Here is a 14,670-nt window from a genome sequence, read left to right as displayed (position 1 = left end):
GTTCTCCCCGAGTCCAGACTTTCCTGGGTTTTTCTCAAGAACATAATTTGCGAGGAATCCATACTGGCGTTCTAATGAATTGAGAAATGGCCACTGACTTCAGACTCGACTTCAGACTCTCCTCTCCTCCTGTAGATTCAACATATGCAGTAAAACGCTGATGAACCAATGGGCAGAAGTTGACCCTCTAAGACACACCCCTCCCCATTGGCATAATGATGTAGAAATGCATACAGAAATGTAAAAAACAACAGTCATAAATAAATAAAGTTTAAAGGGGGTAAAAAATACAAAGGAAGAATAAAACTGAGAAAAATATTATATCATACACATAAATAAATACTTAAAAAAATAAGTAATAAATAAATAAAGTTGAAGATTATAACAGACAATAAATAAATAAGGTACTTATTATAAAGGCGAATAAATAAAGAAGCCAATTAAAAGAGATATATACATTTATGTCTCACTGTATAATTAAAATTCTACCTACTTTTATTTGTTTATTGTATTTTTGTGGGCAATTAATTGAATGCTTATTTATTTATTGAGCATTTATTAATTTCTCTATATATTTTTATATATGGCAGAGTTAGTCCTCCAAACAAGTCAACAGTCTAGTGCACAAATAAAATAAAATAACTCAGTCTGCTTACTTTCACTAACCATAGCATCAATGATTTCTAGCTATCACTCTTTACTAACGGCACTGACTGTCATACTTAATATGTCATATCTTGTCTTGATAACTGTAATATCCCTTTATATGGTTTACCTTATGAAGCATTTCATAAATTGCAGCTAAACCCATCCAGAGCTCCCTCTATGCATCACATCAGCCCTTTTCTTGGACAGCTCCAGTGGCTCTTTATCATATTGTAGACTATTGATTTAAAGATCTTACTCCAAACACTTTCAAACACTCACGGCAACCATCACTCTTCCATAGCTCTCCAAACTTCCTCAAATACACACACTCCTTCATGCTTTGGATCCCATTAGTCCACTGCAGCACTAATACACTTTCACTACACTCTGAAGATTTGTACATCGTCTCTGTCAACACTGTTTGACTAAATAAAAGTTATCCAAACCTGGACTACATTCTAGTAAAAAACATTGCATGTCAAAAATCGTATATAGTCTTAAATAATCAGAATAAAAAATCTTTATTTACATTACAACAATCAAACTCTTCTTACAACTGCTGACCAGCTTTTTGCTGATCACCAGTACATTTTGACCAAAGCTTGGAAGGCTTTCTCACCCTAAACTTTTGAGGACTCTGGCTGTGCTACTCCAAAAGCTACAGGTGCTGGTCATAAAATTAGAATATCATGAAAAAGTAGATTGATTTCAGTAATTCCATTTAAAAAGTGAAACTTGTATATTATATTCATACATTACATACAAACTCATATATTTCAGATGTTTATTTTGTTTAATTTTGATGATTACAAATGACAACAAATGAAAATCTCAAATTCATATCAGAAAATTTGAATATTACTGAAGACCAATAAAAACAAAGGATTTATAGAAATGTTGGCCAACTGAAAAGTATGAACATGAAAAGTATGAGCATGTACATCACTCAGTATTTAGTTGGGCCTCCTTTGGCCTGTATTACTGCAGCAATGCGGCGTGGCATGGAGTCGATCAGTCTGTGGCACTGCTCAGGTGTTATGATAGCCCAGGTTGCTCTAATAGTGGCTTTTAGCTCTTCTGAATTGTTGGGTCTGGTGTATTGCATCTTCTTCTTCACAATACCCCATAGATTTTCTATGGGGTTAAGGTCAGGAGAGTTTGCTGGCCAATTAAGAACAGGGATACCATGGTCCTTCAACCAGGTACTGGTAGCTTTGGCACTGTGTGCAGGTGCCAAGTCCTGTTGGAAAATGAAATCTGCATCTCCAAAAAGTTGGTCAGCTGCAGGAAGCATGAAGTGCTCTAAAACTTCCTGGTATGTGGCTGCGTTGACCCTGGACCTCAGAAAACACAATGGACCAACACCAGCAGATGACATGGCACCCCAAACCATCACTGACTGTGGAAACTTTACACTGGACTTCAAGCAACGTGGATGAAGTGCCTCTCTTCTTTTCCTCCAGACTCTGGGACCTTGATTTCCAAAGGAAATGCAAAATTTACTTTCATCAGAGAACATGACTTTGGACCACTCACCAGCAGTCCAGTCCTGTTTCTCTTTAGCCCAGGCAAGACGCTTCTGACGCTGTCTGTGGTTCAAGAGTGGCTTGACACAAGGAATGCGACAGCAGAAACCCATGTCTTTCATACGTCTGTGTGTGGTGGTTCTTGAAGCACTCACTCCAGCTGCAGTCCACTCTTTGTGAATCTCCCCCACATTTTTGAAGGGGTTTTGTTTCACAATCCTCTCCAGGGTGCGGTTATCTCTCTTGCTTGTACACTTTTTTCGACCACATCTTTTCCTTCCCTTCGCCTCTCTATTAATGTGCTTGGACACTGAGCTCTGTGAACAGCCAGCCTCTTTAGCGATGACCTTTTGTGTCTTGCCCTCCTTGTGCAAGGTGTCGATGGTCGTCTTTTGGACAACTGTCAAGTCAGCAGTCTTCCCCATGATTGTGTAGCCTATAGAACTAGACTGAAAGACCATTTAAAGGCTTTTGCAGGTGGTTTGAGTTAATTAGCTGATTAGAGTGTGGCACCAGGGGCCATCAATTTTGAACCTTTTCACAATATTCTAATTTTCTGATATGATGAATTTGAGATTTTCATTTGTTGTCATTTGTAATCATCAAAATTAAACAAAATAAACATCTGAAATATATGAGTTTGTATGTAATGTATGAATATAATATAGAGGTTTCACTTTTTAAATGGAATTACTGAAATCAATCTACTTTTTCATGATATTCTAATTTTATGACCAGCACCTGTAAATATTAATTAAAAGTGTTAATTAAAAATATTTGACAAGTATATAGAGTATATATCTACCTTGAATTGGAATAATTTGGGGCTTTACTAAAGTTTATTTTTATCCCATGTAGTTTGTAATTTAAAAACTATCATATTAATCGCGTCAGGTCACTTCAAGATCCTAAAAAGGCTCTTTTGATAACATGTTTTGTTAGTGTTAGTAATATTGTTGAATGGCTTTATCCTGCCGCTCCTAATGTTTGTACTCAATGGCATTTACTCAAACAAACAATGACTCATTTAAATAAGCTCCTTGGGTATCTAGCTACATCTTGTGTTGAACCATTTATTTCTCCATTACTCAAGGCTTATTACTAAATACAGGATGTGGTTACAAGATTTCATAGAGTTCATCCCAAAGAACCAGTGTTTTGATTTAATGGAAGTATGGTATTATTGGATTACGTGTTGAATTTACTTTACACTCATACTGAATTGGTGTTATAATACAAATCCGTTAGTGAAATCTGTACCGGGCATGACAGTCTACATTCTGACTTAGGTTAGTTATTGTCTCTTTAAAAGGACAGGATTTTCTATTTAGGATTTCCTCGACCTTTCGCTCTAGGAATGGAATTCCATTTACTATTGAAAGCAAAAGAATGTGTTGAAAAAAGTAAACTGTGAAAATATATTCTTTAAACTCTATAAGGAAGAAATTCAAGATTATCTCTTAGATTATCTTGCTTGCTTCTTTTGGTTCCTTTTTCCTGCAATTCAATTCAAAGTATTTCTGAGTGACAAAAGTTGCATTTAAAGAAACCTTCTTACTGGATAGTATGTCAAAGAAGGACTACTAAGAGTTTTATGAGGTGAAAAGAAAACATCACATGCAGTTGCCTTCTCAAATATCAGAGGTCAATTCAGGGATGTGCAAAACTCTGGAGTCATTCCTTATATTATGATTCCAGTGAGCCATTGTTTCTCTCAAACCTTTAAAATGGTCTGTTCCATAGTTCTCAAATTTTAATTTCTCTAATTCTAGCTGATGCTTTAATCTGAAAATGAAACTGATACCAAAATTCTTATAAAATAGTCCCAAGTAAAAAAAACACTAGGACTTGCCATTTGCTTTCTTCACTGACCAAGATAAATACTATGACCTTGAAGAAACGTTGTGTAATTTTTTTACTGAAGTATATCTTTACAATAGCCTTTTTTTTCTCGACCCTTTATGACTAAAACACCGTATGATGAGCAGACAGACTCCTCAGTTGTTCAGCGCTGATGCATCTAAACGCCTGTAGCCTATTTTCCTGAATTTATCTTTGGTTCAGAATTTCCGACGCTGTTTGGTGTCTGTGACGTCTGTGACGTCGAAGAATGTCCATGTTGAATGGGTCTGACCTAGCAAACAATCGAAGCGTTATATTCAAGATGTATTTTGTAGATACCAGACACCACTGGCATCTCCATGTTGTGAAAAAGTAAAAAAACAACAACAAATATTTCAAGTACAAGCACATGCTACAAGACCAAGCATAGCAGTGCTGCAGTTCTGTGTTTTGGACATAGGTGGCAGTATCATTAGATAAGCCTGTAAGTCCTCTTTAAGCAAATATTAATTATAGATTCTTTAGAATGCTTTTCTAACAAACGCTATAGTATCATCTTTACTAAGATGTACTCTGTCTACAGATTTCATTAAACGTAATTTTTCAGAAGGGAGTGACAGTCGCAAAATATGCATGCAAGGCAGCCATATTGGTCTTTTGCTGTCACTGCTGGTGTTAAACATCTGACTTTGACACCTACAATTCAAACTTCCTGAGACTCCTATATTTTTTTTTTAAATAAGTACTTTAAAACTTCAGCTTTTAAGCAAAAATAGAACAGCATTAAAACAATTAAACAACATCTAACAGCTAAGAGAATGTGTGTTGTTGATGTTTCAATGTCTATAACGATAGTTGATCAAGTTTCCAGAAGCTGTTTTCCATTGACTGTTTTTGCTAAAGCAGTGCTGTAAATAATTAACTAGCAACTTAGTAAATAACCAATTTAAAATTTTAGAAAATTATTTTGAGCTATATGTACTGAGTTTAGCTGAATCACTCTCCTTGATAGAGTTGTTTCTTTAGATACTGCAAACATTATTTTCGGTCTTCTTTCCTAATGATGGATCATTCAAAACAGGTCCTTGCTCAATTCTTTGTTATTTCATATAGAAATTACTTTTATCTAATGTTTGTATGATGAAGATGATTTATATTAAAGGCTTTATGCTTATGTCACAATAGGTTTTTTGTGAAAAGGGTTGAGAACTGGACAAAAAAATAGCATCCAAAGTCAAAAGTGGACATTCTTTCATCAGGACCACAACAAAATTTTCACAGAAGCTTTTTCAGTTTAAAGAACTTAAAAATGTTTTCATTTATCTAATGTGACCCATTGCTTTGGACATTTTTTATAGTAAAGGGGTTTCATCCTATCATTCAGAAAAATTGTCCAATAACTTTGTAGATTCAGTAAAGATTCTTATTTTAAGTAGATGTCTGTTTTTGCTGCTTTGTCTTTTTCTTTCAATTTTCCCTAAGCTGCTCTTATATATGAGTTTAAACCCTAGTTTGAATGGGAATGATGAATTCAACCACTTCAGTGTCTTTAATCTGAGCCTGAACTTTAGTGTGAGCAACAGAAACACACTTGATACACGATAGTAAATTTAGTGAGCTACTTATGAAAATGTTTTTATGAGTGTTTTATCTCTTTGTTGAAGTACCAGTTAATGTTTTACAAACCAAATCACTCTTCATGTGGAGGCTTTTCAGATTTTCCATGAATAGCTATCTTCAGCTTACAAAGTCTCCCAACTTTTATGAGAGACTTGTTACTTATTAGCCAGATGTGCAGATTCAAAAGAGAAAGTCAGGGTATACCCTATAACCACAGGCATTTCTACACTGGGCTTGAACTTACCTGTGTTTGCCCTCGTGACTGAGAGTGTTGTCCTCGTCCAGAGGGCGAAGCTGTGAGCAGGAAGAGGACAACCGGTGTTTCTTGTCGGCGCGTTGGAGACGAGGGAGAACGCTCTGACGGAACAGATCCTTTGGCTTGCCCATAAAAAAAGGGTTACAAGATTAACATTTTAGAGTTTTATTTCTTAAAATAACATCACAGTTTCTTTGTTAGCTTGAAGATTTTTGAATGGGTCATTGTCAAAAAAATTCAGCCAGATGTTAACAATTATGCAAATGCAAACCACAATCAAAGTATATATATTAGTCCATGAAGGAAGTTATGTTTAATGAAGTGAAATGGTGCAGGGAATAAGAGGTGAGCTACAGTTACTTGCTTATGTGACATTCTGACCTTTCTTCCACACAAACTCTCTTTAGATTTTGAGAGTTCAAGGGCCCTTTCTATGCACTCTAAACTTCAAAGATTTCCATTAATTTTAACTATTTTACCCGGCTACATTCAAATAATCAAAAAAACAAAAAAAAACAAAAAAACAAATTGAAGCTGTTGTTCTTTAAACCTTTGAAAGGGTCTATCCTTTCATATAAAACAGTTGTAATGACAGACAGTAGCATCATTAACCTGATGCTACCTAATTCTGGCAGTATGAAGCTGCAAATTTGGAAACACCACATGTGTTAACTAAATGTGATGTGACAGATATGACAGTTAATTTGGATGAAAGTCAGCTGACTGACTGGGTAATTCTTCCAGTTTTACTTTATTTTATCTGGAACCAAACAATAGTTTTCTTTGCTACTTGTGTGGGACAATTGTCTTGGTCTCATCTGGCAGATTGTATTCTCCAACAAATGTACTGACTTGTTGAAATTATCTCCATAAATCTTACAATATGCTTCTGTGTACTTATTGTTTATGGTCAAGTCTTTTGCATTGAATCTGGGTCATTCCTACAATTTATTGCCAATTGTAATAAAGAACTTTTTAAACTGTAAGATAATTATATCGGCCAAGTGTATCATATCATGTTGTACTGTTTTTTTTTAAATCTAATTATCTACACAAAACCAGAATTGAATATCCTTATATAGGACATGCGTATGGGTGATGGTTAGTGTTTTGAATGTACACTTATTTACAGTATTGAACTTTTGCAGAGCCAATTTGTCCCTAAGTTTCACTTTAGAAAACGCATTTTTTAAAACAGTATTCCTAAACTAAAAATATGGAAAAGAGACCCTGTGCTCTTAACAGATGGTTTCTTGGCCTTCTATGCTTTCCCCCCCTACATCCTTTCCTAGTTATTCATTAATCTCTGTGTCATTTTTATAATTTCCCCCATCTTAAATTGTAGATTTTGCTTAATTTTCTCTTTTTTTTTTTTTTTTTTTGGTGCATGTAGATTTCTAGAGGTTTTTCCGACATTTGTCTGAGATTGATTTCAGTGGACCGATTAGAAATGGCAACTGTTTAATGTAAATGTATGAACAGCTGATGCATAATTTTTTTTTAGATGAATTACATTTTAAAAACAATATATTGTATGACTTTTGTGACAGCATCTGAGATTAAAATAAATTTTAACCTTACCGCATCAGATGATCCCAGGGAATATTTTCGACTGACTCTGCGCTTCACAACCTGATAATCTGACAAGGAGAAAAGTCATTAGGTAGGTTTGAGACTCTGGGCTCGGCCAATATATTTCTTTCAGAAGGAAGCATACATACCACTCTCATATCTGTCTGGCAAACAGGAAGCTGTAACAGAAGAGAAAGAAACAGCTTGTTTGTTACCGTCTTTTTGAACTGAGCTGGTCTGAATGTTATATTTACTTTTCACTTACAAATTCACAGTGGAAGAAGGAAATGTATTTCTAAATGTAAACTGTCATTTGTATTTAAGGCATTTGACCTCCTTTAAAACCAACAGCTAATAAAGACCTAACGAAATGGCTTGATAAACATGTTTATCGTGCTCTGCAGAAATGATCTCAGTAAAATGTTGCTTTTAAGAATAATTCAATCATTTAAAATCTTGAAAAAACAAGCCCTTTGAAAGAGATATTTAAGTAAAACTGAAATTAAAGCAAGCAGACATAAAACCTGTTAATTAAACTGTGTTGATGACATAATATTCACATTTTATAGTTTTTTTTGTTCTCATAGCCAATAGAATTCTATGCTTTTATCAATAATTGTGTTTACAATCATGTAATTTACAACACCTACTTTTTGGGGATTTCAGTAAAAGACAGGAAATATTTATTAAACATTAACTAAAGCTGATTTAAAAAATTTTCGTAGTGGGCAGTGCATTAAGAATACCATAGTATGAAAACATGATAAGCTAATTGATTATTTGGGCTAATAGCCTTTAGCTTACTAATTTTTGTTGGAAACAACTTCATGTACGTTAAGGTAGGTATTCATTAGCTTTCACAAAATCCCAGTGTGCACATTTTCCTACTGTGAATAATTCTTAATAACCCAGGGACTCGTTCAGTTGAAGCATTGGATGCAAGTGGAGGGATTGCTGCAAAGTCAGTAACTTGATGAAACTGCGTTTCATTAGCATTATTTTGGCAATTTATATTATAAATGATAGCATTTTTCAATAAAAAAAATATTGGATTAGACATTAAGATGACTTTAATTTTACAGGCAATTTGTACTGTAGAATTAATTTTTTTCTTGTGTGGATAAAGTGGCTTTAAGATCATACAGTGCTGCTATATCTATGAACTGAAACCAAAATATTTCTTATTCTAGTAAATGAGGAAAGCTTGTGAAAAACTTCTCTCTCCATGATGACCTGCAGTAGATTGTTACAGGTTGGTCAGAGGCAAGGAAAACTCAGTTTAATTTTCCGTTTTAAGGGCTCTAAATCATAGGAAATTTACAATGAAAAGTTTAATAAGTTTGAAACTATTTCCTTGGAGACTTAGGCATAACTTCTAATCAAATCCTTTATTGTCTTGTTCACTACAATCTTGTCTATAATTTCCCATACGGCTTTATGGCAGCCTAGTGGTTAGGGCATAGGGCTTTCAATCCTGAGATTGTGAGTTCAATCCCCCACTCCCACAGACTGCCACTCTGGGTCCCCGAGCAAGACCCTTAACCGCTCACTGCATCCCCAAGGGGATGGGTTAAATGCAGAGAAGTAATTTCCCTCTGGGATTATTAGAGTATATCAAAAAAAAAATAACATATTCTATCACCTTATGACCCTTTAAACTAGAGTTTTTAAATGAGTTGCTGTATGGGCCAGTAGGTGAATCATATGCTAAGTTTGGAAGTCCTAAACACAGCTGTCGTGAGTTTGGCTACTGGCACAAACCAATTGCTGCATGTCTTCCCCTCGCCCATCTGCTTGGTTTCCAGTTTTTTGATTATAAATAAAATACAGAGGTTGCTTGTTTTAGTGAGCACATTGAAGATACATTTTCATGGGAAAGTCATATCTGATGTTATTGTGCTTCAGTATTTGAAATTAATTTCAGAAAAAGTTACAAACAGTACAAAGAATTGATGCATATCATCTGGAAGCTATCAAGGATTAAAGAGTTGTTGGACCCTTCTGTTGCTGTACAGTCAGGAATAAAGAACACGGGGTGTTGAAGACAGCTGGAGTTGACAGAGATAAAAGTTTAAGAAATAATAAAAGCTCCAAACTTCTCCTGTTTTAAAAATACATGTATGTGTCCCAACAGTCTATTAAAAGTAGGAACAAGTCACGTTAAAAATCTATTGGCTAATATCATCTGTTAACATGAGTCAGAATATCACCAGTGAGTCATTGTGTGCTGCTTCTCCAGGCAACACTAAACCAGTTTACAGCTCAACCTGCTCTAGGCTTTTATAAAATGAGGAATAGCTGAAACAAATATTGATTTTGAAAGGGGTGCAGTTTCAGCGAGAGTTAAAAAGCAGACTGCAGATACTTCAGATGGCCATTAAATCTTGACAAATCTTCTCTACAAACCTCTACATCTGCTTTTCCTCCATCTGGTCAGTCTGCCTGTAAACTTGCTGAGCAATGCTGTGTGTGTCAGATATGATGAATCTCGCTCATTGCTCTGTGCTCTATGATTCTCCCTTAAAAAGCTGATCATGACCCATAAAACAGGCACTTAATTACTTACAGAACATTTTGTCCATATAGAATCACAAGCATTAATGTACCTTCTTTATGATTTCATGTGATGAAGCAACACAAAGTAATGCTTAAAATGGAAGGATTCAGTTTCATAGCTTCTTTCATATTAAATATAAAACAAACAGTACAAACATTTGCCCTTTATTCCCCCCAAGTCCATGTGTTTGTACAACCATTTGCTAAGATGGTAGCTGCAAATCTTTTGACAAAGGCCTTGAACTGATTTTCTCTCCTAGAGTCATGAATGCTTGGACAAACTTCTTTAACAACTCACTTAAAATCACAGATTTAATTTAGAACATCTGCGAACAGCAGTTCTAATGTCTCATACAAGATATTCAATTAGATGTATATCTGACTGTTGGCTTCTTTCTTCTGTCTAGTCTACAACTGTCATTGATTTGCCATACTCTTTACAGCTAGTTTGACTAGACAATGTTCTGTAGGTTGTTTAAAATGTGGGATTATCTATTTTAAACCCAGATGTTCTTTGTAATTTTCCTTGGAGAGGTTCACTGTGTTATTTTCCTGGTCCTCTTGAGACTTTTTTCTAACAGACTCTTAAGACCCTCATAGATCACCTGGATTTATACTGACATTAAATTAGACAGACAGTTTCTAGATTAGGCAATCAGGGAAAGCTGTTTGCAGTATGTTTTATTTAGGGATCCTAGAGAAACTGTTTTCCAATATTTCTGTAAAATAATTCAATTCATCCATCCATCCATCCATCTTTCTCCGCTTATCCGGGGCCGGTTTGCAGGGGCAGCAGCTTAAGAAGGGAGGCCAGACTTCCCTTTCCCTAGCCACTTCTTCTAGCCCCTCAGGAGGAACCCCAAGGCGTTCCCAGGCCAGCCGAGAAACATAGTCTCTCCAGCGTGTCCTGGGTCTTCCCTCCTACTCACCAGGGAGGCGTCCAGGAGGCATCCTAACCAGATGCCCAAGCCACCTCAACTGGCTCCTCTCGACGTGGAGGAGCAGCAGCTCTACTCCGAGTCCCTCCTGGTTGACCGGGCTTCTCACCCTATCTCTAAGGGAGAGCCCTGCCACCCTACGGAGGAAACCCATTTCGGCCGCTTGTATCCGCACTCTCGTTCTTTCTGTCATGACCCAGAGTTCATGACCATAGGTGAAGGTAGGAACGTAGATCGACCGGTAAATCGAGAGCTTTGTTTTTTCACTCAGCTCTCTCTTCACCATGACGGACCGGTACAGCGCCCGCTTCATGGCAGATGCTGCACCAATCCACCTGTCGATCTCCCGCTCCCTTCTTCCCTCATTCGTGAACAAGATCCCGAGATACTTAAACTCCTCCACTTGGGGCAGGACACCCCCCCTGACCCGGGGAAGGCACTCTACCCTTTTCTGGCTCAAGACCATGGCCTCGGATTTGGAGGCACTGATCCCCATCCCGGCCGTTTCACACTCGGCTGCGAACCGATCCAGCGAGAGCTGCAGATCACGACCCGATGAAGCCAATAGGACCACATCATCTGCAAAAAGCAGAGACGCAATCCTAAGGCCACCAAAACGGATCCCCTCAACACCTTGGCTGTGCCTAGAAATTCTGTCCATGAAGGTAATGAACAGAATCGGTGACAAAGAGCAGCCCTGGGGGAGTCCAACTCTCACCAGAAACGAGCCCGACTTACTGCCGGCAATGCGGATCAGACTCTGACACCGGTCATACAGGGATTCAATTCAATTCAGTTTATTTATATAGTGCCAATTCACAACACATGTTATCTCAAGGCACTTTACAAGTCATTCAAATATGACTCTTTAACTTCTCAAAAATGTTTTTGGCATTGACATTCATGTTTTTAATGTGAAAACATTTGGAAATGTTAAAAGGGTTATAATATGTCCACAAAACATCTAAGTATTACCCTCTTCTCCATCTATATGCTCCCCCTAGGTCACATAATCAATAAACACAAGGTCTCCTTTCACTGCTATGCTGATGATACACAACTGTATATGAGAATGGACTCCACTTCTCCTACAGTTCTTCCGTCTTCACTTCAGCTTTGCTTAGAGGAGATAAAGGCATGGATGACTGCCAACTCTCTTCAACTTAACAGTAATAAAACGGATGTCATCCTTCTTGGCACCCCTCATCAAACTCAGTCCTCTAATCTCAGTAGTATTTCAATATTTGGTCTTAACATTCCCTTTTCCACCACCGTCACAAACCTTGGAGTTAGGATTGACTCTAACCTCACTTTCAACTCCCACATCCCTCATCTTTCTAAAGTCTCCTTCCTCCATCTCAAAAACATTGCCAGACTCCGCCCCTCCCTCTCTCAACCGGATGCTGAGAGGTTGATCCATGCCTTTATCTCATCAAGGTTGGACTACTGTAATGCCCTCCTCTTTGGGACCTCTGGTAAAAAACCTGCAAAAGCTCCAGCACATTCAGAACTGTGCTGCCCGGGTCCTGATGAGGAGGCACAAATACGACCATATCACTTCTGTTCTTAATTCACTTCATTGGCTACCGATCAAACATAGAATACATTATAAACTCTGTCTGCTTACCTATCAATGCATCCATGGAGTTGCTCCTGCCTATCTCAGTGAACTGCTCTCATCGCACGCTACTTCTCGTAGGCTTCGTTCCTCCACCTCCTTTTACTGCCTGCATCAACCTAAGACCAAACTTGCCACTATGGGGGATAGGGCTTTTCAGGCAGTAGCTCCACGGCTCTGGAATGCCCTTCCAGAGTCCCTGAGAGCCCCACAAGGTGTGGAGGCCTTTCAAAAAGGTCTTAAGACTCACCATTTTAAACAGGCCTTTTAGAACTGTAAGTTTTGTTTTAAATTGTGGTTTTAATTGTTGGTTTCAATTGTTGGTTTTGGTACCACTTGGTGCGAGACGTGTTGCTGTGGGCCCTACAATTTATTCTTTATTTTTTATTATTACTATTATTATTATTTTTATCTTTATTTTTTTTATTTTTTTATTTTAATCTCTGTAGCACTTTGAGATTAATTTGTAGTTTTAATTGTTGGTTTCACTTGTTGGTTTTTGGTGCCGCTCGGTGTAGGATGTATTGCTGTAAGCCCTACAGTTTGTTCTTTGTTTTTATTATTACTATTGTTATTATTTTTGTCTTTGTTTTTTTTTTTCTTCTTCTTTTGGTCTCTGTAGCACTTTGAGATTTCTTTGAAATGTAAGGTGCGTTACAAATAAAATCTATTATTATTATTATTATTATCTTGGTAATAGTGGACAGATTCCTTATTTTAAGCAAAAGTTAGATTTTTTTTATATATCTGTATATTTTGGGGGTGCCATTTTTTTTATGATTTTAGGTTAAAAAAAAATACAAAAACCTTTTAAGCAAAACTCGTTTTCACGAATTAGTTTGTGTGTGTCCTTAGTGCCTGACCAGAAAGCGGGTCCAGTTTGTGTCGATCCTTTGAAAGCTGAGCGAGGATTGTTTCTCTGTGTGCTGCATCTTCTATCCCAGCATCCTTCAGCTCTCCATCCGTAACATACAGCAAACCCTGAAGAGAGACAACAATAAGAGCCAGCAGAGGAATTACACCGGATTGAAGTGAGGATTCCATCTCAGCAGAAAAAAAAATGTACATCCCAGCAAGCAGTAACAGATACCTTTTGAACCTTTACATACCTCTAGACCATAATATTCACTCTCTAGAGTCTTGGTATACTGTGGCAGTTCAATCTGTCTCAGCCACCAGGCGATAGAGCGATTATTCATGTCTGAACAAACAGAAGAGAAAGGAAACTGATTACATACCAATACAAATGCTAACACACACACATGCTTTGACATGTTTCCACGCAAAAGAGTCTCTGAGAAAGACAAACGAAGGATTAGACTGACATCATCTTACTTTTAGAAAACATTCAATCAGACACTTAAGGAAGAGGTCTCTGTACTTTTTGGCTTTCAGGAGTAACATAATGTAACACCTACCTGTTTAAACCGTCCACTGTTGGGTGTTTCAATCAAAATATAAAATCTCTCTATGAGCTCCCTGCAAATATTTTTACTTCTTCTCCTATTTTCTTCCTGTTTTCTTTTTAACTGCTCCCATCTGACTTATCCCTGTCATACATACAGCATTACTTTCTCTTTGTGGTTACAGTGGAGGCCTGCTCCCCCCTCAAACCGGCAGGGTCACCCAAAGGCCAATCAGATTGAACAGTGGGCACCCAGCACCCCAAAGAGATCAGCAAATCACCATGCAAGGATTAGAATAAGCTCCTTGGAGGTGGAGAGAGCAGGTATAGACATGTCAGCAGGGGGAGAAAAACAGGAGGAAGGCTTTTAAATGTTAGACTTGTCAGCATGTCAGGTCAGAGACAGGTATGCATCCACACTGGTGTGCCCTCCAAGCTGTCTATTTTTAAGGCAGTAGAAAATGACAGGGGAATGCGGTAAAGCTGCAGGAAAAACTGTGCTGTGTAAGAGGGACATCTAGTGTCATTGCTAACCATTGCACAGACCATTTATCTCATATTAAGCAAGAGGCTCAATATGCCCTGGACAAGATAGTAGGACAGACGTTGTGAATACTCTCAGACCTAAGGGCAATTTCAATAACCCACCTGCTTCTTTTTAGAATAGTGGAGGAAGCTAAGAAACCTTA

The 14,670-nt window shown here is 37.4% G+C and overlaps 1 protein-coding gene across 2 annotated transcripts in view; it reads right to left on the bottom strand.

The window, feature by feature from the left end:
• Positions 1-14,195, bottom strand: part of sh2d3a (SH2 domain containing 3A) — a 37,359-nt gene extending 23,164 nt beyond the window's left edge. Inside the window, exons 1-6 of one of the 2 annotated variants that reach the window (XM_038285337.1) lie at positions 13,995-14,195; positions 13,686-13,777; positions 13,440-13,557; positions 7,614-7,643; positions 7,474-7,532; positions 5,881-6,014 (exon numbers count right to left, since the gene is read on the bottom strand). In XM_038285337.1, the coding sequence (XP_038141265.1) occupies positions 5,881-6,014; positions 7,474-7,532; positions 7,614-7,643; positions 13,440-13,557; positions 13,686-13,775 (431 nt within the window). In that variant the 5' untranslated portion in view covers positions 13,776-13,777; positions 13,995-14,195. The remainder of the gene's footprint in view (positions 1-5,880; positions 6,015-7,473; positions 7,533-7,613; positions 7,644-13,439; positions 13,558-13,685; positions 13,778-13,994) is intronic. The other variant, XM_038285336.1, reaches the window with a different exon arrangement.
• Between the last annotated feature and the right edge of the window lie 475 nt (positions 14,196-14,670).

Source organism: Cyprinodon tularosa, unplaced genomic scaffold (assembly GCF_016077235.1).
Source record: "Cyprinodon tularosa strain WSP-4 unplaced genomic scaffold, ASM1607723v1 ctg21, whole genome shotgun sequence".
Lineage (NCBI taxonomy): Eukaryota > Metazoa > Chordata > Actinopteri > Cyprinodontiformes > Cyprinodontidae > Cyprinodon > Cyprinodon tularosa.
Note: the sequence above shows the minus strand (reverse complement) of the source record. Positions and strands in the feature narration are given on the sequence as shown.